The 22,977-nt window shown below is 38.5% G+C and overlaps 2 protein-coding genes across 3 annotated transcripts in view; one reads left to right on the plus strand and one right to left on the minus strand.

Annotated features, from left to right (window-relative positions):
* The window catches only part of LOC141901127 (GPI-anchor transamidase component GPAA1-like), a 53,563-nt gene extending 49,831 nt beyond the window's left edge, over positions 1-3,732 (plus strand). For both annotated transcript variants that reach the window (XM_074788221.1, XM_074788222.1), the window contains exon 13: positions 167-3,732. In XM_074788221.1, coding sequence (XP_074644322.1) covers positions 167-437 — 271 coding nt within the window. In that variant the 3' untranslated portion in view covers positions 438-3,732. The remainder of the gene's footprint in view (positions 1-166) is intronic.
* A 1,371-nt stretch (positions 3,733-5,103) lies between these two features.
* LOC141901690 (sodium/hydrogen exchanger 8-like) overlaps positions 5,104-22,977 on the minus strand; it is a 48,452-nt gene continuing 30,578 nt past the window's right edge. The window contains exons 11-16 of the mRNA XM_074789105.1: positions 22,093-22,175; positions 20,196-20,307; positions 16,453-16,595; positions 10,116-10,187; positions 9,397-9,540; positions 5,104-8,781 (exon numbers count right to left, since the gene is read on the minus strand). Coding sequence (XP_074645206.1) covers positions 8,638-8,781; positions 9,397-9,540; positions 10,116-10,187; positions 16,453-16,595; positions 20,196-20,307; positions 22,093-22,175 — 698 coding nt within the window. The 3' untranslated portion in view covers positions 5,104-8,637. The remainder of the gene's footprint in view (positions 8,782-9,396; positions 9,541-10,115; positions 10,188-16,452; positions 16,596-20,195; positions 20,308-22,092; positions 22,176-22,977) is intronic.

Here is a 22,977-nt window from a genome sequence, read left to right on the forward strand (position 1 = left end):
ATGGCACGAAGAAGGTGGAAAAATCTCGACCGCATATATCTTGGATATCTCAATTGTAGTATGAACTACCGTTACTGCCGTCTCGACATGCCCTAGTAAACGATTTATATTCGAGTTCATTAAGACAATGTTCATGACTGTTCAGTCTAGCTTTCTTGTATTTTAGATTCCTGAAAGCGGTACAAGGCATGCTGCTGTTATTGATTTCACCGATCAGTATCATATTCTTCGCATCATTCCTACACAACGCCATCTATAGTACATTTGCGTTCAATGAACTAATCGGGAATTCATGGATAACAATGAAGCATTCGATATATTGGAGCGTTACTGACTTTCATTTATTGGGTAACTGGTTGTACTCTTACCTAGCGTTAGCCGTATTTCCCAACTGGCTGTTACTATGGTGTATATTGTGGCAAGAAAATCGTAACTAAGGAGCAGATTGTGGTGGCGCTGGAGTCAGGATCCACCAGTTTCTTGAAGCGAGAATTAAAACAAGTTACATTCCCCTAGTCCAATTATTGGCTGGTCTATCTGAAAATGGGAAAATGACATCAGAAACCCCCTCAACACGCTAAGTTTCAAAACTGGGCCAAGCGCTTACACCCTAACCCTAATGGGTCTATAGTTAATAGGACAATGGGACTAGTAAACGTCTTTTGAAATAGATTTCTTATTGAATATTGTTTGACCATCTGATCTTCATACTGACTAGAGGGCCTTCAAACTAGGAGGGGATGGTCGGCGAATTATTATTAGGAGTTGATCCTTATAGAAATTTCGATGAATTTTCCCTCATTCTTCTAATTGATGCTTGATCTTGTTTCGTGACATCACCAGGAAAGCCCTTCAGAAGGGCATCATTTGGAAATAACAGTAACATCATTATCAAGAACTGCTCTACCATGTACATGTGACTCATAGGGAAAACCCATTACCATGTATATCATCCAAGTAGAGCATGCTTTACACCGTGCACCATGATTTCATCTTTATCAGCTGTTCATACATTATTGCAAATCCAAGAACAGATGGATTTTTGTGCTCAAAACTAAAATGTACTCAGTTGATCCTACTAGACCCATGTTCCTATATTCTCTTTTTTGACGCCTTACTATTATGAAACCTAAACAATGTTAACCATTCAGTGTCATTTTACAAACGACAACCGTAATCGATGTGCAAAAAGTCACAGGTCTATGTTTACACATACAAGCTATTTGGCAAAATATTATTGACAAAGATGTAGAATGGCTTCCTATGATCCATATAATGAGCTCTATGTGAACGTCGAATTCAATATTGCATTGAATATCATTAGAAGGCGTATTGTTATAGCAAAGGATGTATGATTATATCAGAAGTGGCAGGCATAAATAGAAATGAAAAGTAAATTGCATTATTCAGTCAAAATGGCGGATGTATACAGGATTTGGAAGTCTGATATAAAAGTAAGACTCTAACATGGGGATGCTGGTGGAATGACGAAGCTATCTACGAGCTGTGTAGGGCCGGCGTGAATTTCATCGGCGGCTTCAAGCGGTCAATATAAAAATGTGTTAACATATAATTTTAATATTCAAATGTTTTAGAAAATATGTTCGCATATAGCATGTGTATTAGGTGACAATTCAATTCTTTATTGATCCTTGATCCTACATATTCCTAAATTCAATAAAGTTATAAATTTTAGAATAAGAAAATACAACATACAAGACACGCGTAATTCATACAGAATAACATAAACAAGTTATTTTAAATGACAATGTCTACTTCAGCCCAGACTCAAGAGGAATCGAGTGACAGCCAAACCGGGGACGGGCCGGCTGGCTAGGCCACTGGACTATATGCTCCAAAGTCATGATAAAGCAGACATCAAGAGAGCTCTTTCCTCAACCATGGAGACAATGAAGTTGCAGACCAGCTTACAGGCAAACATGAATTATCGCAAGTTATCAATTAATGACAATTTTCAATAAAGAGATTAAACCACTACTTACAGTCGGAAGACCTGTATCATCTACTCAATCGCCAAATCTCAATTCCCCAAATTTCTTAAAACTTCGATTTCAAATTTGCAATTCCACATTAGCTTATCCCAAAAATTCTACATTTTTTCGCAGGTGTCAAATAATTTATTGAAATTAATTTTCTTGTTAAATGACTTCCATTCGGATCATTCATTTATACATGAAATTTGAACGTAAAATAGGCAATTTTTTCGTATACATTAAGCATTACAGTGCGCATTTGCACTTACCGCTCCCCCTCCCTTAGTGGGGACGTAATAGATGAATGAGCTCATCATCAAAAATATCTTTGAAGTTCTGTGAAGTTCAACAATGTTTGGGTACCATGGTAAACCATTATAACTTTGTAAATACCAGGGCCCGGTTCCACAGTTATAGTTAACTCCGAGTTAAAATAAGTTCATTTCAATGAGTTATATCTTAACTCACAACTGTGGAACTGTACCCAGTGGCATGATTCTTCACTACAAGTTAAAGATTTTGAAATTCATTGTCATTCTGTGTCAACTTGTGGTTGTTCCCTGAGCAACGCAACATATCAGTTCATTGGGGAATCGAAGCCACATGGCTGAGTAAATGTTACATTTTAAGTCCAATTGGTGCTATTGCATTCACTCTTCTGTTGTCGGAATCTAGTTTCGTAAGGCAAGTCTCAGTATGCTTTGATGTCTTGATAGTTGGTTTATACTGTGCTGTTGAAAGTGGTGTATTAAGTGGTGTTCAAATAAAAGTTTTTTGATTGAATATTTATAATTTATCATGAATAATCATGTAAACAATTATAGCAGAAGATGAGCACTGTATTTTCTGTTAAGTAGCATTTTTTATGAATTGTAATTTCGTGTGACCTGAAAATACTAAGCGGCAAATAATTTCACTCGGTGTATAAGTCGATGTCAATATTTTAGTGATAAAATCTGGGGTTTAAAACAATCCACTTACATATGCCGATGGTGTTAGCTTCTGCGGCTCTACATCGGAAGAGGTTGCCAAGGCTTTTGATGTTCAGCCACCCTGATTGGTGATATCATATGGACTTTATTTTGAAAAAGGAATTTTTCATACTGTGAAAAATATTTTTTCAAATAGTCTAAAATACTTTTATAGATAAAATACAAGATGAGATGCCAAGTAAGGTCTAGTTTTCAGGGTGAACCACTTTGCCCATGGGCAATTTATTGTATCATGTGTATGAAATGTTTCTATCAAGTGAACAGTCTTGACCATTATTAACTCCTATATATTACATGAACATGTATACTGTATCATCTTAATAATCCGTATCAGTTTTAAATTCAGATACAGGGCATTTCAGTCCACTTTCTTACATCTAAATGTAAGTGAGAGGAAATCTCAGCTTACATTTAAGACAAGCCACATAAATTCTTTGTCAGGATCATGCAGAAAGCAATCTGCTGCCTTGAACCATCCCTCATATCATTATCATCATTCATCCAATTTTTCGTACCAAGGAAAATTTCCCTCGTTCTAATTCTTTTTCTTGACTTAACAAATGGGCTTTAAAACATCACACAACATTTTGGCATCACTCTATCAGAAAGTGAAAGTTGAGAAGAGGGAAACAATGGTTAATGCCTCACGGGAGTGGTTCCAGGATGCATACGGTAGCATGTTTTATGTTTAGAGTTTGTGAATGTTTGTAATTTTCCAAAATAAATGAAGAAAAGCTTATCACTAGAATCGATGTGTGCTTTTATTGAGTTTATTGGAGGATTTTCAATTTCACATCATTTCTATTTCTCAAAAATTTAGAAGTGGCCCTACAACTCTATCCAGGGCTGTGTCATTTGATTTCAATGAGTTCAATCATAAAGTACTGGTATGGAATATGAAAATATTGAAACTCCAAATATGGTATTCAGATGAGAACACTAAAAAGATTGCCAGTACCCGGTATTTATTTGTCTTAAATAATAAATAAATACTGAGTACTGGCAATCTTTACTCTCCACTGGCAACATTTTGCTCGTCCTGAACCATGAACTTCATTGAATATTAAGCTATCGGTTAATTATTTCCATAATCACCATTTTGCTGCAGTAGGTTCAGAGAACTTAGATATGCTTCAATACTTGATTGTACCAATGTTGTTACAAGGCATCTTCTTGGATACATCTGACACTTAACTAGGGGTCCACAGGGGCGGACCCGGGGGAGAGCATGGAGGTGTTTGGCCACTTATAATTTTTGGCTGAGAGACTTTCCCCCTCCCGAAAAATGGTAAAATTGTGAGCATATTTCATCCAAGAAAGTGCTCAAATGTATCAAACTTTTCTGGCGATGGACCCAAAACCCCATGCTTTTGGTGGTTGGCGCCTGCAGCATTTGCTGTGAAGCCTGCATCATAACGAGCGACAAACGCCTGTGAATATTTGCAATAACCCTTTTCCCAAAAGCTAGATCCGCCCCTAGGCCCGGTACACTATGCCCACATGGTTAAATGCATGTGGCAATCTTTCTATGATCATCGAAATACGCATTACAATATTTCCAACAGGCGTCAGCAGAAATTTCAGGGAGGTTTTGTTATGAGCTATTTTCAAATGAATCAGTCCCGAACGCTGCGAGGATAATGATGGGGTCAGCTATTCATTGCCGAGTAAAACTGAAAGAAACCAAATACTGACAGGTAGACCTGTATGTCGCCTCAAACCTTCCCCAGATTTAAAGAAAATTGAGCACTCTAAGATGGCCACAGCTAGAAATAGATTCAAGAAAATAACGCATTATGGGCATTTTTATCGGATTATCAGTTCTCTATGGTAGTGTTATGGGACTGTATATTCAAGTATATCCAAGGCAGTAGAAATACTACAAGTGTTTTTTTCGGTGAACGGCAGGATTTTTGCTAGAAACGATGCCCATCAGAATACATCTTTCCAAATCAACATTTTTCTCTATGGTACCCTTTGACTCTTCATAGTATCAATATTCACGCCGAATACACACCACACATCGGAATGCTGTATCAGCTGGAGTCAACCATCATAGTACTGCTTTCCTCATTCAAAACTTGAACGCTCATGTATTTATCATCACAGACATTTATTCAATTTAACATAAATATTCATCTCAAGAAGATAAAACATTATCTATTTCACATTTACAAGTAGAATACATTAGAGTATTGATAAAATTCTCGAATATAAAAACTTTTCTCGGGCGTTGGGCACCAAAATTATTTTTACAAGTTGAATACAATTGGAATGATGAATAGCAGAAACACTAGAGATAAGTTAATAAGCATATTATGCTCTATTTTACAAGTTTTGGAATGATGAAATTATCTTTCAGTACAAGTCAATCATTACCTATGATGCAAATTATTCCAGGGGCCACACTCCAAGTGGGCTTAAATAACCCTTGTGATTAACACGAAACCTCGCTCTAATGACCACTGAATTATGAAAGCTCGCTCTAATTGTAACATACAAAATAATGATACGTAGCCAAATCCTTATTTTTAGTTAAATCTGGAAATAAAACCACTTTTCTATTAAACTATAGGTTATCATAGCAGAACTAGCTCATTTCAGATTTTTTCAAGCTAAATTTCTGCAAGTTGTACTGTTTAGAACCATTTTCTATACTTGCAATGATGAATTTGTTCCCTTCATTTATCAGATTTTAACTTAAGTTGCCCAAAATTCCATGTTCCATGGAGAGATCCGACTTCATGATCCTATTCTCGAATATCATTGTATACTTTCTTTGGTTCTAACCAATCATGCATGTTTATTTACTTTCACGTTATGACCTGACAACGCAATTAGATTAGACACAATGTACCGTAACTAGGATTGTCTATTTTTTCAACTTTTTAAATGGTGGAACGTTTGTAAAGGCGCATATAAACATGCATCTCTTTAAATGAAATGATTGAAGAATTTGAACCGGACATACATAAGGAGTACGCCTCGGCAAAAGCTGATGCCTCGTAGGGACTGCAAATGATAATAGGGCATTATTCACCTGCATATAACTTGCATACCAGGTTATAGAAAAACCTATCACAAACTTTAGATTGTAGAGTAGGAACAAGGTCCAAAATTTCTATTTCACACATAAATGTTGTCTTGGATGACCTACATAAGCAAGAAACAACATGCCACATACAAAAGCTGCAATCACACATAGAAAGGTTGGCTAAACCATATTGGACCTGGTCCGAGCTAAATTTCAGCACAGGTAAAATTTTTGCATTTGAATTGCAACTGGTTGCAGAAATGACTCACTTCACTTTGTTAAAGCATTATTTAGTATCGAGTGAGTGGTTTGCGTGTGAACCCGCTCTCTTATTAGGCACAGGCCGAATTTAAAACAGGCCTGATCCGTGGCTATTTGGCCCAGGCTAAATCATCTCCGCATGATTGCAGCTCAGGTTATCAGAAACCCAGTAAAAAAACTATAGATCATACATACACTATAGAGCATTAGAAGTACCTATTTCACACACATCCACACACACACATAGGAAAGGTCCTAAAAAACTCAAAAGCATTTTTACACTCAAATATGGCCATTTTGGATCCTCATCTTTCCATCCGTTAGCAAAATACAACACACAGTCATTAGAAAATCCATATTTCATGGACAAATATGATTGTAGCAGCCATCTTGGATGACCTACAAACAAGGTTATGAGAAATTTACAATAAAAACTGTACCGACTGAAGAGCAAGAAGAAGGTCTAATAACATTCCACAACAGTATACCGGTAACAGAAAATTTACCAGTAGATCCAGTGCCTACATGTTCAATTGAAACCTCAACAACAATTTCCTTTGGGACAACAGCAATATCAATCAGTCATGTGAGTTAATTTCTGTAACAAACTACACGACCATACTCATTTGAAGAAATGAAGAACAATCTTACAATTATGATAATTAATTCTCCCTGGTCAAGCCAATTGCCTTCAAACCTGCACAATAAATGAACATGACATGAGCCGAGTGGAAGAAAACATCAATGCTAGCACAGGTTAAGGGGCTTTCAAGGTTTGGATGCTCTCCTAAATTCTGACAGGTTCAGTCTACAATAATTCTTCATAATCATAAATAATTCTTAATAATCTAAATACATGATACAGTCAACCTCAGTTATTCCATACCCGGTTAAACCGTATAAGTGCTTATTTCGTATAAATAAGTTTGTCCCGTTTTTAACCACGGTTATTCCCTTCAAAATGATGTGCCTAATCTGTACTTATCCGTATTTCACTTATTCCGTAGACAAGTACATGGTCCCGTTGTCCAATTTGTACGTAAACCTATTGTGTAATCCGTATCAGCTGTCAGAAATTCTTAAATGATCCATCAATGTCATAGTCTCAAGCTGTTCCATAAACCCTTTCAGTGCTGACTAATCAATACCCTATAGTGCTGGAGATAATTTGAAAATTTTTAAAAATTCCACCCTAGTGTGTTGAATAACGGGAATACCACTATAGTACGTCAACAGCGCAGTGTATCGTTAGTGACTAATATTTCACTATGTTTGACAGGTGCTACCATCTTTCAATAGAGATAAAAACTAATTACATCAATACACCGCAGTTTGGTGTACTAGCAAAATCCATCGCCAATTCATACACTGCAGTAGACGCACTGAAAGGGTTAAATGATGGTACCTGGTTTCGTATTGCCTATTGTCGTAATTCTAGCCACATGATTTTTAGAGGCAATATAAATATTTATATCGGATATCATATGGGTTATGCACTTATAGTACTCGGATGAACTGATATCCGTAAATCACTGAATCCGTACTAAAAAGCTCGCGTAGACTTATATGCCAGTTTTTACGGTAGTAAAGAATTGATCGAGGACATATCGTCACTTCATGGGCTCTTCCCAACTTCATTCCTGGGTATTGTACATTGATAGCAATAGTAGTATTATTTTCACGGACTTTAGTTATGAAAACCACTGAACTTACACCAAGCAACAAGTAGGTAATAATGCAAAAGGTCAACACCACTGTTGACCTAATACTGTATATTCACTGCTGTTGTCATGATTATCTTCAAATCACACTTACAGTACACGTTAATAGGTACGTACTAACTACTGAAACATTACTTTGCTCAGTAACACAAATTGTGTTGATTTTTTTCAGACTCCTCCCATCAGTAGTATGCACTTTATGAATGGTCCCATACCTGGGTTCATTGAAATTTGTTTTTTGATCGATAGGAATCTTTTATGCATTAACTTAACACAAATTTTGTTGAATCATTTAACACCCTGAATGAAGCATTTCTTTTCAAATGGCAATTCATTTTGCAAACCATACTCCCTACTTCATTTAAGCCCCTGGAGAATTTACCCACAACAAAGATAAGCAGCTTATGAACCATTTTATGGGACTTTGTGTTAACCTTTGAGTAAGGGGACCGGTTGCTTTGGATAAATACAAAAAAAACTTTAAAGTGATATATCAGTGTAATGAACTTGCTTTGTGTAAAAACACCATCAAAATATATATATGTACAACATTCAATTGTTAAAATAACTTCAGATATCATTGATTCTTTTAGAGTAGAGATATGAGAATTTTACGAAAGCAATAGGGGTGATTGTCACGTTTCGTTGTGATTGGATGAATTTAAACAAGTTGTCTCAACTTCAATCTCTTCTTCGATATCCGTATCAGATTGTACATTCACATCTTTGTACCATTGGTCTGTTAAATTGTTCATTTGTCTTTTTCCTTCTCTTACTTCCTGTAATACAAACATAAAATACATGATTGTATGAACTCAAACCAAGTTTTAGAATTACATACTACAGCCCAATGCATCTTCAATTCTAACAGCAATGACCCTTTCAGTCCCACACTCCACACTCTTAACAGAACCTTCAATATCGCGTGCTAGTAATGATTTGACTGCAGTTGAAAAATGGTTGTTTAATTCAATTCAACTTAAATGTGTTAAGATCTATTGGATCCAATAATAATAATAATAATAATAATAATAATAATAATAATACCTTTTCGGTATTATTACCCTGGCCAATTTTATACTCTAACATGTGTCAGTCATCTCTCCCTGGGAGAAGTAACACCGAACTGCTAACAAGCGCTCAGGAGTCATCTATCAGGCCAGGTACCCATTTACTCCTGGGTGGAGAGAGGCAATGAGGATAAGTGTCTTGCCGGAGGACACTACGGTAATGTACGGGGTTCGAACCCACGACCTGGCTTCCCAGAGCCCAACGCTCTCACCACTCGGTCACACCGCTCCACAATAGTGAATTGAATAAGGCTCTCGATACAATTGAACACTTTCAAGCAAAATTGAAATTTTGTCCAGCTGAACCCTTCATTGATAACTAACCTGTTGTGTGAATCGTCTAGTAAAAAATGGAATTAAATACTGTACGTCAAATTTCATGAACCCTTTCAACTGCGGCTTCACAAAATTCACTTCATATTCTTCTTCGGTTAGTTCTGACAAGTATTCTGAATCAACTGCTTCTCCCTGACAAAAATACAAATACCAATACATCATATTAAGAATACCTCGCACGAACAATCACACACATGGATTTATTTATAGACCAATGGATGATATTTCTTTGATTTTTCCTGGCTGGGGTAAGAACTAAATCACAACTTCATCATGAAAATCTCAAAAATCTTCTCTTTAATCTGGAAAGTGGATTTTAAAATGCCTATTTGAGATTCACAATCAGATATATTAACTTCCAAGAAAAATATTCATCAGATACATAAACTGACTCAAATGAATATTAGTTATGACTTAAAACATAACGATATCTTTAAATATGGTATATCTATAAGCAACTGGGAGAATAGAATTATGTAAACGGTATAAGGATACCTATCAAAATATAAAGCAAAATTAATGTTCAGAAATAGTATCTCTGACTATTTTTCAAAAGATTTTCAGAGGCAGGTGTTTAAGTTGAGCGACTAACATCTGGATCAACAAAGTAAATTTTCAACAGGTGGTTCAGCCACGAATAGTTGGAACAATTTCATATATGACATAATAAATTTGTCTTGCATTATGACGTGAACATATGCACTTACCATCTCTTTAGTCTTACTTAAAGATACTTCCTTTCCTGGACGGACTTTTTTCCTTTTGTCAGCCTTCCATAACTACATAAAAGAAATCAAATAACATTAGAAAAAGATGATGATTTAAACTGGTTCAGATACTGGACCAAATTTGATAGTCTTGAGTTTAATGTCATGACTATTGGACTACTTTACTGGATACTGTATACTACATTAGAATTCTTTAGATTTGTAGAGACATAGTGGTTTGTGAGAAGTTCCCTACACAATTTTGAGTACCCTCCTCCATATTTGTCATTGCGTAGTGAAAATACTAGAATACTATACTTGAGATATCCTATTTGGGGCATGTCATACGCAATGACAAAATTGGACCATTTGGCCCAGTAGCTCGCTTGCATTAATGCCAGATTGATTAAGACACACAACATATCACAGCGGTTAAGCATATCCCAGTATTTCAAGTTGCATTACGCATGCCATTTTGTCCGCCAGTGGACTAGCGGGGTATGTGCTACGTAACATTGGTGTTTTCAATCAGGGAACACATTTCATAAGTAATAATCATCACTATAACTATGAATAGTGATTGGTTTTCCAATGGAGATACCAGGTCATTGGACAACGTATTCAGTGATATTTTCCAAGGGGCATTCCCGAATTCTATTCATAGCTTATTTCCGCGCTACAGTATTTCCACAAAGTGACAACTAGGTTAAGTTTGATATCTTACAAACTAGAAAGTGGAAACTAGAAACATAACGCCGTGTGTCACCCTAGTATGTTAAAATTACAATTTTTTTTACTAAAATTTGTATTTCCGAGTAATACTTACCCTTTCCTATGGTTTCTGCCAATATTTTCTAAATTTGGATTGAGCGCCAATGGTTTTTCTATATGATCCGGCCCTGCGGTATTGCATTAAGCCACCGGCGAAATCAGCCATCTTTTTATGCCATAGCAGACCCAAAAATCCAGCTATGCGGGGCTGGTGGGCGGGATTCCCACGATAGGAAAGGGTAAGTACTACTCAGAAATACAAATTTTAGTTCCCCCCCCCCCAATTTTACAAAATTAATACTTGCGAACATGAGCTCAAACTATGTACATGGATACACCCCTTGTGATCCTAATTATGGAAACATAAAAATTCTACGCTAAAGAGTCCGATCCAAAAGAATTGACACCTTGAGCCATAACAACAGGACCAAGGACGCTAATGAGCCTAACTGGCCTGAAACATCCTGTAAATAAAAGGACGTGAATGTCGATGGAGAATTCTAAAAGGCGCCCGACGGACTTCTTCCAACAGAGCACCTGAAAAGGCTGTGCAGGAAGTAGCCATAGACCTCACTTGATTAGAAACAACTCCCTCTGAGGAAAGATTCTCCATCAATAAAATGTCCTTGATCAGTGAAGAGACCCATCAGGTCACTGTGTCCCGAGAAATATCACCCTCCAGGTGATCCAGCAGCAGAATAAATAACCTCCCGCGAATCACTTTGTGGAACAGAGCGATCTAAATAAAAACACAACGCCCATACAGGAAATAATGTCCTGTCCCAAAGACCTGGTTCAACTCGATGTTTTAGGGCTTCAATTCGCCATTGACGGCCGACTGAGCTAGGCCGTTGGTTCTTTGCCAAAAACTCCAAAGGCTGCAGCAAAACAAATTCCTTCGCTGGCCCGAAGACAATATGACCTTGTTGAATTGAAAGTGCATGAATATCAGAATGACGAGCCGAGCAAGCCAAGAACAGCATGATTACAGTCTTTTTTGACAAATTCGCTAATGACGCTGCGGAAAGAGGTTCAAATGGCGCCTCCATTAACTTCTTCAAAACTACTGACTGATCCCATGGTGGAACAATTTTCGGTACGTGAGGCCGGGAAACAGAAAACCCTGCAACAAGCTGGCATATCCGATGATCAGCTGTTACGTTTGGCCGTCCAGAAGCACGCAATGTATGGGAAATCGCAGAGCGGTAACCTTTAATAGTTATAACCTGCAGACCTTTTACTACTAATAGATGCAGTAGAAAATCTGCCAATTGAGCTACAGAGGGTGAGCATGGATCAATTTCCCCTGTAGCACACCAATCTGCAAACCGACCCCATTTGGCATCGTAAATGGTACTTGTCGATGGCCGTTTAGATCCTGTGATAAAAGAGGCAGCCTGTTCTGAATAGCCTGAAGCCAACAAGGATCACTGGAAAATGGCCAGACGAGCAGATTTAACCACTGGCTGTTCGGATGATGCCGAAAGTTCCCCTGAGACAGAAATGATGGGAAATTCGGAAGAATCCTGGGGTTGTCACACAGTAGGTTGAGAAGTAGTAGGAACCATTTCTGAGCCGGCTAACATGGTGCTACCAGAACTATGTTGCAATTGACTGATCCCTCTACTTGATCCAGCAAGTGCGGGAGGACTGTTGTGGGCGGGTACGTATCTTTTGCCGAACATGTCTCGACCCGATTGGTTACTTCTTGGTGGAGAACCCATTTTGTCGCAATAGCCTGACCTCAACGAGAAAGAGCATTGGCCATCACGTTCCTTTTCCCTGCTAAATGTGCCAGTCAGGGAAACGCCCTTTGCCTGGCACCAAAGAATTTTGGCTGACAGATCTGTGAGGGTTTTTGAGTGAGTGCCCCCTTGATTCTGAAGGTAAGCCCAAACCTAACCAAACGTGGTGACCCTCCACTCTCCTGTGATAGAACTTCAGGGCCTTCCACACCGCCAGCAGTTCCAGGAAACTATGTGGTTGGTTGCCTTATAGCGAGACCAGCTCCAGGCTTTGACTCGGTTCTCCAGATGCGCCCCCACCCTTGGTGACTGGCATCTGTGAATACACAAACTGGGGCCTCTATCAGATCCAGTGAAACCCCGTGACAAAGATTCGTGGTTGTCGCCCACCAATGAAGATCTGGACTTAGATCGGTTGGAGGTACGGGAATCAAGGTCTCCCAGTTGCCCTTCGACTGAGACCAGAAGACCTTCCCATATTGTTGCAAGCGCCTGCTTCTGAGGCGGCCTAAGGGCACCACCAGACCCATGGAGCTGATGGAGCCTAGAAGGCATGACCAGTAAAGAGCTGTTCTCGGGGTTGTGGAAACTCCCGCTATGGTTACTTGAAGTTTGGCTACTCAAGCCATGGACGGAAGGACTTTGCCGATTCGGAGATCAAAGTCCATGCCTAGATAAGTGAACAGTTGGGCCAGTGTCAACTGAGATTTTTCCCTGTTTACGCAGAACCCTAGCTGATGGACTAAGTCCAAGACTGAGGTCATTGCCTTTAGACATTCTTGAGCTGAGTTTGCGACTATTTACCAGTCGTCGAAGTTAACGAACAGTCGAACACCTCTGGACTGAAGTACCTTCTGAACGGACTTGACCAACTTGGTGAAAACCCACGGGGCCGTACTGAGGCCAAATGGAAGGGACCTGAACTGGAACTGGCGGCCTTTCCACTTTATCCTGAGAAATAACCCAGATTTTGGGTGAATTGGAACCTGAAAATAAGCATCTTTCTGGTCCAATAAAGCTGCCCATTGACCCGGACGGAGCCTTTGAATCACGTCCTTGGATTTGGTCATCCAGAACCTTGGAATGTCTAGGTGCCGATTGAGGGATGACTGATCAATCACCGTCCGTTGACTCCCTGTGGCCTTTGGTACCATGAATATTTGAGAAAACCAGCCGGGAGAAGTTCCGTTGCAAACTGGTTCTATCGCTCCTTCTTGGCCAATTCCTTGAGAGCCGGAGAGATTAAAGCTTCCTGACCTGGCTTTGGCCACATGTCGGGAGGTGACCTCATCAGGCACGGTCGCCTTAGGATACGGAGACCAGTGGGTGGCTCCTGCTGCAGACAACCTCCCACTGGTCCCGAGAATTCATTTAGAGTTTTTCCAGAGGTAAGAGCCCCTTTTTGGAGCCTTCCCCTTGCCCCGATAGGAATCGGAACTGTTATGACCAGACGAGGCTTGACGGGATTGTTAGAGCTATGCACTAGTTCCCCAACCGGCATCTGTAGCTGCCTGAGAAAAAGTTTGAGTTGATCCTGTTTGAGTCCGTGCCGAAACCTTGCGCCGCCGGGCGATACGCTTTTCCATGGAGCTCAGATGGTGGACTTGGTCTGGACCTCTCGAATCTTCCTCAGCTCAGCAGAAACAGGAGCACACCAACTGGAGAAGAGACGCGAAGAAGTCCCCAATGGAGCTCTCAGTAATGAATTGGACACCATATCTGGTAGACGAGCTTTGGAACTGGAGTCCATAACTGACTGATGGGAGGCTAACACAAGATTAGCCTGACCCCGAACCGACAATGGAATGACATGTGAAACAGACCAAGCCAAAGATTGGATAATCTGGTCCATTCCCTCTAGTTTTAGGGCAACTAACTCTGGGTCCGAGGCCCAATGGACGGCGGCGAGAGTTTTGCAAAGCTCGCCTGTCAACAACTGCCATATCCTGAAAAGAACCAACCCTGGTAAATACGCTGAGCGAAATGCGCCTGTAGGCGGATTGGTTGAACTCAAATATTTTCCACATTTGAAACCCCGTTCTGGAGGGGGAAAAGAAAACGTTCCAGGGGAACATTCACACCATAATTTCGTACATAATTGAGCCCATTCTCTTGAAACCACTGACGATTCGCTTAAAAAATTAAGATCAGAGTCCAGAGGGCGATAAGCTTCCATTGACTCACCAACCAGAGGAGCTGCTGTGGGCTTAGCGCGAGTTGCTCCGTGTTCGACAAAAAAAACTCACTGATCATTGCTCTAAATGGCATGTCCCCTGCGGGTTTGGATAAAACTGAAAGGGACGGAGATACGTTGCGAGCCAGGGAAGTCTCCCTTGTATGGGGCAACCAAAAAATTGCTTGCGGCAGGAACGACACCAGAAGAAATTGCCGCTTCTGGGACCAGATCCTCATTAAAATCAGATCCTACCCTAGCATCTAAGAATTCAGAGTCAGAATTCCGAATAACTTCTAACCGTACAATCAGGAATGGGCTTACCTGTTGTAGAAGTTGTAGTAACGACTTGTTGCGACAACGATTACAGGTTTAAAATTTATTCTGATCTGCGTGAAGGAGACCCTGCGCGTTTACTACGATCACGGCGTCTGGACCTGGTGGGAGAGCGAGATCTATCCCCTGAGCGACGATAACTATGATTCATACCGTCAGAATCAGACGAAACGCACGCACATGTTCGAACCGGAAGTTCAGAACCGGGCGACATCTGGACCAGACCGGTGCCGGCCGGCCGGACCGGCTGGCTTGTGCTACCAGTATCTCGACTACCGCGACGAGCGCTCGGTTCAGAGCCTGTAGTCTGAACCGGCCGAACCGGCCGAACCGGTGCCGGGGAACTAGCGATCCTCCCCGGTGAACGGAGTTGGGAAGCCGACCATGCAAGTACTGCCGGCGACCGCTCTTCTATACGATATGAAATAGAATTAAAGACGTTGATGGGCGCATCGACCGAAACCGACGAATCTCTACTATTAATGCGATGAAGATCTTTCAGTTTCCGAGCCTTATCGGCCTGAATACAAAGGTCCTCGAACTAACCCTCGCAAGTCTTGCAAGGATTAATCCTGGAGCAAATTTGCACCGATTTATGCCTACACGCCGCACACGAAACGTGGTCATCCCAGGCTCCGAATAAATGACCACATCCCTCCCCACTATGATGCTGACCTTTAGAAGGGGGCGGCATTATTTATTCAATCAATTAATAATAATAAATTTAATTTAATTTAATTTAATCAAATTAGCTTATTTCGATAAAAGAAACGAGGGATAGCCCGAAACCGTACGGACTCACCGTTACGAGGGTGAAAACTCCCTCAACTTCCTAAATGCCTTGTAATTTTTTGCGAAAAATCCTGAATGCTTGTGGACAAATTCTGAACGATTGCTATTGTAATACACATGTACTGGGAGCCGTTATGTTTGTCCAATTTCTGTTTTCCGAGTCATACGTATCCAGTAGATTTTAGTAATTTCTTAGTCAAATGCGGTACATACTTCCTATGCCAATTTTGTACATGCATCGCATATAATATATAATGAAAAATGTTTAAAAAATTTTCAATATTTTTCCCTTAAAAATCAATCATTAATATAATTAAATACTTTAACATGCTATTATGTTATATGTACCAGTATGGTTATGTACATACATTGCATTTTCGGAAATATGCAGTGAAACAACACTGGCCTGTCAATCAAATTATCATAGGCAAGGGATTTTGAGTTCAATATTAGTTCATTAAAGAGTCAAATCATAATAAATACCCTACAATAGAATGTAACAGAAAGAATAAACACTTACCTTCATAAGTGGCATAGTTGAACCACCGAGAAACAAGACAGTAAATAAAACAATAATAAGAGTAGATGTTACAAGTACATGCCGCTTCTCCGCTTCAAATTCTAAATGTAAGCTCAACGCAAATGCTATAGCACCACGCAATCCTGGAATTAATATTAATATTTTCTATAATAAATGTCCAGATTCATACATGTATAGTATCGAAACCAATTAAACAAAAGATGCTCAAAGGACTTCCCTACAGGGATGATAACAGAGCATCATTAAAAAAGGCGGAAAATTTTAAGTCTCGTAATAACTTAGAAATAATGAACGCCATAGGCGTGGAGTTATAACGGGGAGTCTGGTGGTCCTCCCCCAGAAAATTTTGATTTTTCACATCGTCTCAGATCGTTTTTCAGCAGTTTTAACATTGAAATTTCACTCAGAGAATCAAACAACATCATCCGATGTTTTACCATTAACACACTGCTAGTTTCAAGACAAGTCAAAATGCTCATCATCAATTGATCTATTCATTTGCATAAGAAAAACAATGTAGGCGGCGCACCGTTACGGGCCGCAAAAGCCGTTTTTCAGCACTACACGCGAGCAACACTCGTTAAAAAAATCAATAATGTAGATACATATATCCACAGACACACGACCGGGCAACAGATAGATAAAACTTCGTTAACGAAATGATCGCATTTAAAAATAGATCGAGAAACGCTTTTATGGTCATACCAATCTATCCTTAAGATGCCATTATCCACCCCTCCCCCATTTTTTTCAACGGATTTGCATCGATCTGAGAAATGATAAAAATTTATTGAAAAGGCATCCCTGTCCCTATGAATGTTAATGGATCACTAAAGAAACAGACTAGCAGACAAGAATGTCTGAAGATTTAGATTAAACTAGCAATAGTTAGATTCAGTTAAGTCACTATAGCTGGGATCATCATTACACTGATGACTTGTACTGACATTTATTATAATCATTACCATCTGGCATCATCAATATTTAGTGAAAAATGAAAGGTTTTTCAGTGCTGTACCAGGATGCCAATTAAATTAAATTATATTGTGGAAAATGCTGGTTATTTGGAGGTGTAATGGGCTAATCTGCTAGCTTTTGAAAAAAAATGTTCCCTCTAATCACCTATATTATCTGTACACCCAAGTATTTAAGCAACATGTCCATGAACCTTGAGACAATGTGGAGTGGCTAAATTATAATTCTCTTGCTTTTTCATGAGCTCTTAACTCATTGCCTGCCAAAACCGTACTGGTACGGTTGACTTTCTTAACTCTAACGATAGATGGCGAATTCATCGCACAACACCAGTTGGTTAATGCCTTTAACTACTAAAACAGACTATCATCGGTCATTCTATGCAGTGTGTTAGTGCCGTCATCTAAACTGAACACGCATGAATGGGCATATTTTCTGCAAAATACCCCCTCTGCACTGGTGATTGCTACAGATTTTATCACTCTTAGTAGAAATGCTGCTTATTTTACATGAAAAAGCAAGACCAGACGAACAAAATAAAACAAATTTGATGAAGATATCCCTTCTAGTTTTTGTTTTATGAATCTCTGAAAAATGCGGAAATCCTGGCAAAGCGCCAAAGCGCAGCATTTCCTGAAAAATAGGCCTGGGAGGCAAAGAGTTAATATGACAATATACATGTTACACATTTGTGCTTAAATGTAATTTAGTATTTTATAAGTGGAAACAATCATATTTGAAAAATAAATTGCCCATGGGCAAAGTGTGGTTTACCTTGAAAGCTAGAGGTTGTTTGGAGTAAGGGCATTGCTTGAAAAATCTTTTTAATTCGTGACTTCAAAGCTCTAGAAGTTTATATTGTATTCTATCTTTCTTAAAGAATTATTTTGTAGTCAAATAAGACCAAAGATAAACATTTGTTTATGGTCTACGTCCAAAATTTCTTAGGGTAAATAAATTTTGCCGCCAAAAACAGTTTTCGTCGAATTTAAGCAAAGTTGACCACGTCATCGACGGAGGTTCGTCATGTCTTCAATCGCATCGATTATATGTCGTTTTACCCGAGAACCAATGAAAAAAATGCTCACATTAAAAAACGTACCGCAATTTTACATGAATTGGCTCAATGCCAACCTCATACTGCTGAAAAGGTAAACCAACAAGAACTAAAGAACATAGGCTTGCTGATATGCTCAGCCGCGTGAGGGACTACGATATACCAGGTTTATAGAGTTTATAGAGTTAGTTGGTTTGTTACTGGAGTAAGGGACCATCTCAAAATTTCGACACCTGTTCCTATACAAATAACTCGCGTATAGGGGTGGTCTGTCAATACCTCTTGCGAAAAGAAATCAAATTTAGAACTGTCGACCAGTAGGATTCGTGGCAAATTGCAAAGCGGCGAAGTCCTTAACCGGCAATTACCCTTAACTGGCAATTACCCGTATTTCCGGGTTTGAAGTTTTGTTGCACTGCGCGAAAATTATGTCGTTTCAAACGGATTTGTAAATATAGATTTTGTTAATGTTTTGATTTTGTTCTAACAGTTCTGTTTCTCTAATTCAATAAAGTTTTGAAATATTATAAATTTATGAGTCAATATGTAGTAAATTTCCACATGTCACGTTTTATCTTTGATTGTATCCAACCATCAGAATCAACACTTCCAAAATACAGGTCCATTGAATACATGGGGTGGGTGGGTGCGTCAGGACTTTTAGAGTTATTCGTATAGGAACAGGTGTTGAAATTGTGAGATGCTCCCTAAGTAGCAATTGGTAAGAATTCGTGAGAATTGCTAATATGTTTGATTAACAATAATTTAGCGACATTGTGATAGTTCAAAGATCATAAACGATACCAGGTGGGTATGATTGTAATAAATCCAACCATCAATTTATGTTTTTGTAAGATCAGTGGCCAGATTTGAGGGAGAATAATTTTGTTATTGTGACAATACAAACACATGGCTAGACAGTATAATACAAGATACTGCGCAAATGGTGTATTAAGTGCAGTGATACAAGAACCGGGCCATTAAAAATGGAAAAAACAGTCAGATTTTTTTTTTTCTTATTTCACTAAAAAGCAACCGATTTACTGACTAAATAAAAGGGAGCTTGCCGATTTAACTGTATATAATCTCTGAAAGTTTGAGAAACCTACGAAGTCCATAACTTACGTAAGTTATCATGTTTCCAAGCTAAAAAGTCCAGTTGGTGATAGCAATAATGGCCTTGGTAGCAGGCCCATGATAAAACTTGTTTTATTTTGTTTAGAAAACCAGTGATTGTTGCTTTGCAGTTATATCTACGAATTGAAAATGATGAATACTTCAGAATTTTCATTCTGTCACATTCATTTGCGTCATGTCAGAATAAAGTTGATTCGGGGGCCCCGTTACATCTCCAAATAACCATCATTTTCCACTGAATATAATTCAATTGAATTGGCATCCTGGTACAGCACTGAAAAACCTTTCATTTTTCACTAAGCATTGATGATGCCAGATGGTAATGATTACAATAAATGCAATCAATAATTTTGTTTGTGAAACATAAGTGGCCAGATTATAGGGGAAAATGATGTTGTTATTCTGACAATCCAAACGCATGGCTAATTAGCATAATACAGGATACTGCACGAATGCCAATTAGAGCACCAAACCACACCAAAAGCCAATTGGACGGTAATGGTATTCTCTGGATGGAACAAATCTTTACGAAAAAAATAGAAAAGTCACTCACCACTGAACCACATTATAAACTGATTGCGTCTCGTAATTTTGTGTTCACGGAAGTAATTTAGAACAAACGAAAGCGGGAATATGTTCATAGCTCGGCCGATTAGAATGAGCACCTGAAACAAGACAATACTGAAAAATGAACAATACAGTAAACTACAGACATGCAAATCATCATTGACTGTGTCGTATTTATGCCTCATTACTAATCATATACAATGTAAATTTTTTCTAGGAACATTTAATTTATTCAATAATGAAATCTTATGGATATTATATTCTTCATCATATTTATGACCATTCCTATCAAAATCTAGGTTGCAATGATCAAATTCTCCTCCATTGGCTTAGAACATATTGAAACCTTAACCCGAGTTGTTGCCTAATAATGAGCCAGCGTTCATAACCTCAAGGCCAGTCATTTCAGGTAACTTTCAGTTTAAAAAAAGTTAATTATCAGTATTAAAAAAGTTCTACAGGTGTAGTATCATACAAAGGTATTGTATGAAAAGCAGTGTCTTGATTATCCATATAACAGGGTTCGTAGCCTCAAGACCAACCAAAATTCAAGGCCATTCAAGGCCATTTGAGATGCACATTCGAGGCTTTTTACCACCATGAAAAACATCTTTACGGCAATATTTACTCGCTTCATCCATTCAAAAAAAAGCCTTAACAGGGTTCATTGCGCCACAGCTGACCCGAATTCACTGATATTCACTGACACGGCCAACTACAGCAACTTCAAGACATTTGATAATTTTGAGCCAGTGACTGAATGCCTACACTAATCACTTTTTAATTGGTTGAAGTACAGACTTTCTTGGAAATATAACGGGGAAAAAATAAGTGTGAAAACTGTATTGGGTTGAATTCAAATGATGGGAGAAAACTTACTTTTTGCAAATAATTAAGATGGAAATATCAAGTTAATATTTTTTCAAAAATCAAATCTGATGTAAACACCAAGCAGATGTTTTTTGGCGGGATTTCAGAGGGGGATCCATGGTCCAAGTCAATTGACACCATCTCCGTGAAAAGCGCTATACATGCAGTAATAACATACAACTGAATGATGATTCATCATGAATATACATAGTAGTATTCAAGGCTATTCAAGGATTTCAAGGCTACAAACCCTGTATAATGGTCAGTCCAACAGACACTGAGCAGAGCTGATTGCATTCAAAATTATGAAAAATGCTATACGGTGTACCGCTATACAATGTAGCAATTATTTTTGACTCAATAGGATCATCTATTGATTACATATGAACACATGAATGGGGAGAGGTCCTGGAAGGGAGACTATGTTCAAATGTGTACATATCTGTAGTCTGCATGGGGAGGGGTTAGAGAGGTGAGGCATACATAAAATGTAATATGATGTATGAATGAGTGACTCAGTAAGTGAATAGATACATTTCTTTGTTTTAAATATTACATAAACATCGATACAGAAACGCATTGAAATCCTGAATTTTCTAGTTCTTTTTTTGCAAAATTTGTTCAATTCCCTGGGTTATTCCTGATTTTTCTGATTTCTTAACTTTTCTTGGTTTTCCCGGTCAGTGGCCAACCTTTCGGGGATAGTAGTTACGCAAAGCAGGGGTACTGACAAAGTAGGTTTAGAAAATCAAGATTTTATGCGTACGTAATAAATGATTGATCCCTTAGCAATCTTATAGAAAGCAATATGTTGTTGCAATGTAACAGCCGTGTTTTACAATCAACATTTGCCGATTTTAGTAATTGAACAGGTTTGCAACATGTCAGCCATCAAACAACTGGTGTACCAGCCAGCCATAAAAATGATCTGATCACTGAGATTGTCAATAGTTGTGAACATCTGTGGCAAAATATTTGTGGCCAGATTTTTTTACATCGGATCAATTACTTACTATGCTCCATATGACAAATGACGGTTTTACGATGTGCTTGAAACTAAAAATAGCCAATCCAAGATAGGCAAACACACAAGTTTCTGTAAAAATAAAACACAACAAACACTTGATGTAGGTATAACTTTGTCAGGCACTGATCCACGATATTCCAGTTTCTATTCCCTTTCAAATCTAGCTCCAGCATTAAAAAAAGAGACATGTTGAGATAAAACAGATGAATTGCAAAAAAGCATTCACCCATAAAATTTTGCTCTGATTCATAAATATTCTTTAATAATCTTCTTATATCCTAATAATGTACAGGCTGTTTATCCGTAAAACCTTCATGAAGGACCAATGGTCCAGTGGCTCGCCAAACCATAGTGTGAAGTAAACAAGAGCCCCAAGGGGCACCATGGCCAGCCTGTCAGCTTTTCATAAAATGATGCATTCATAAGATTTTTTGAAATTTAAAATTTTCATAAAATGGCAAATGATGCATTCTGTGGGTTAAATTTGTCAAAATACACTCCCAGCTCGATAGACTAGTCAATCCCAGGCTAATAATTCACACAATTCAATTGTGCTTTCAGAGCACAGACAGCAACTGGAGCTGGCAAAAAAACAAATACCTCAGATAAATCTTTTCCCTTGGTCTTAGTGATTTGAATGCCGAATAGATTGAATTTTCTGAAATTTGCTCAATAAAACAAAATTGAATTGGATTCGCTGTTTAACCTTGTCCAATAAAGTAAAATTGAATTGGATTTGATATTTTTTTTGCAGAATAAAATTTCATTGAATTTATAGTTTGAGCACATGGCTAATTATCATATCAAGGTCATCAATCCGATTTGAGAAAAAGCTTTCTTTCCCGGACTTTGCACAAATGTCAATGATATT

This window comes from Tubulanus polymorphus, chromosome 3, assembly GCF_964204645.1.
Source record: "Tubulanus polymorphus chromosome 3, tnTubPoly1.2, whole genome shotgun sequence".
Lineage (NCBI taxonomy): Eukaryota > Metazoa > Nemertea > Palaeonemertea > Tubulaniformes > Tubulanidae > Tubulanus > Tubulanus polymorphus.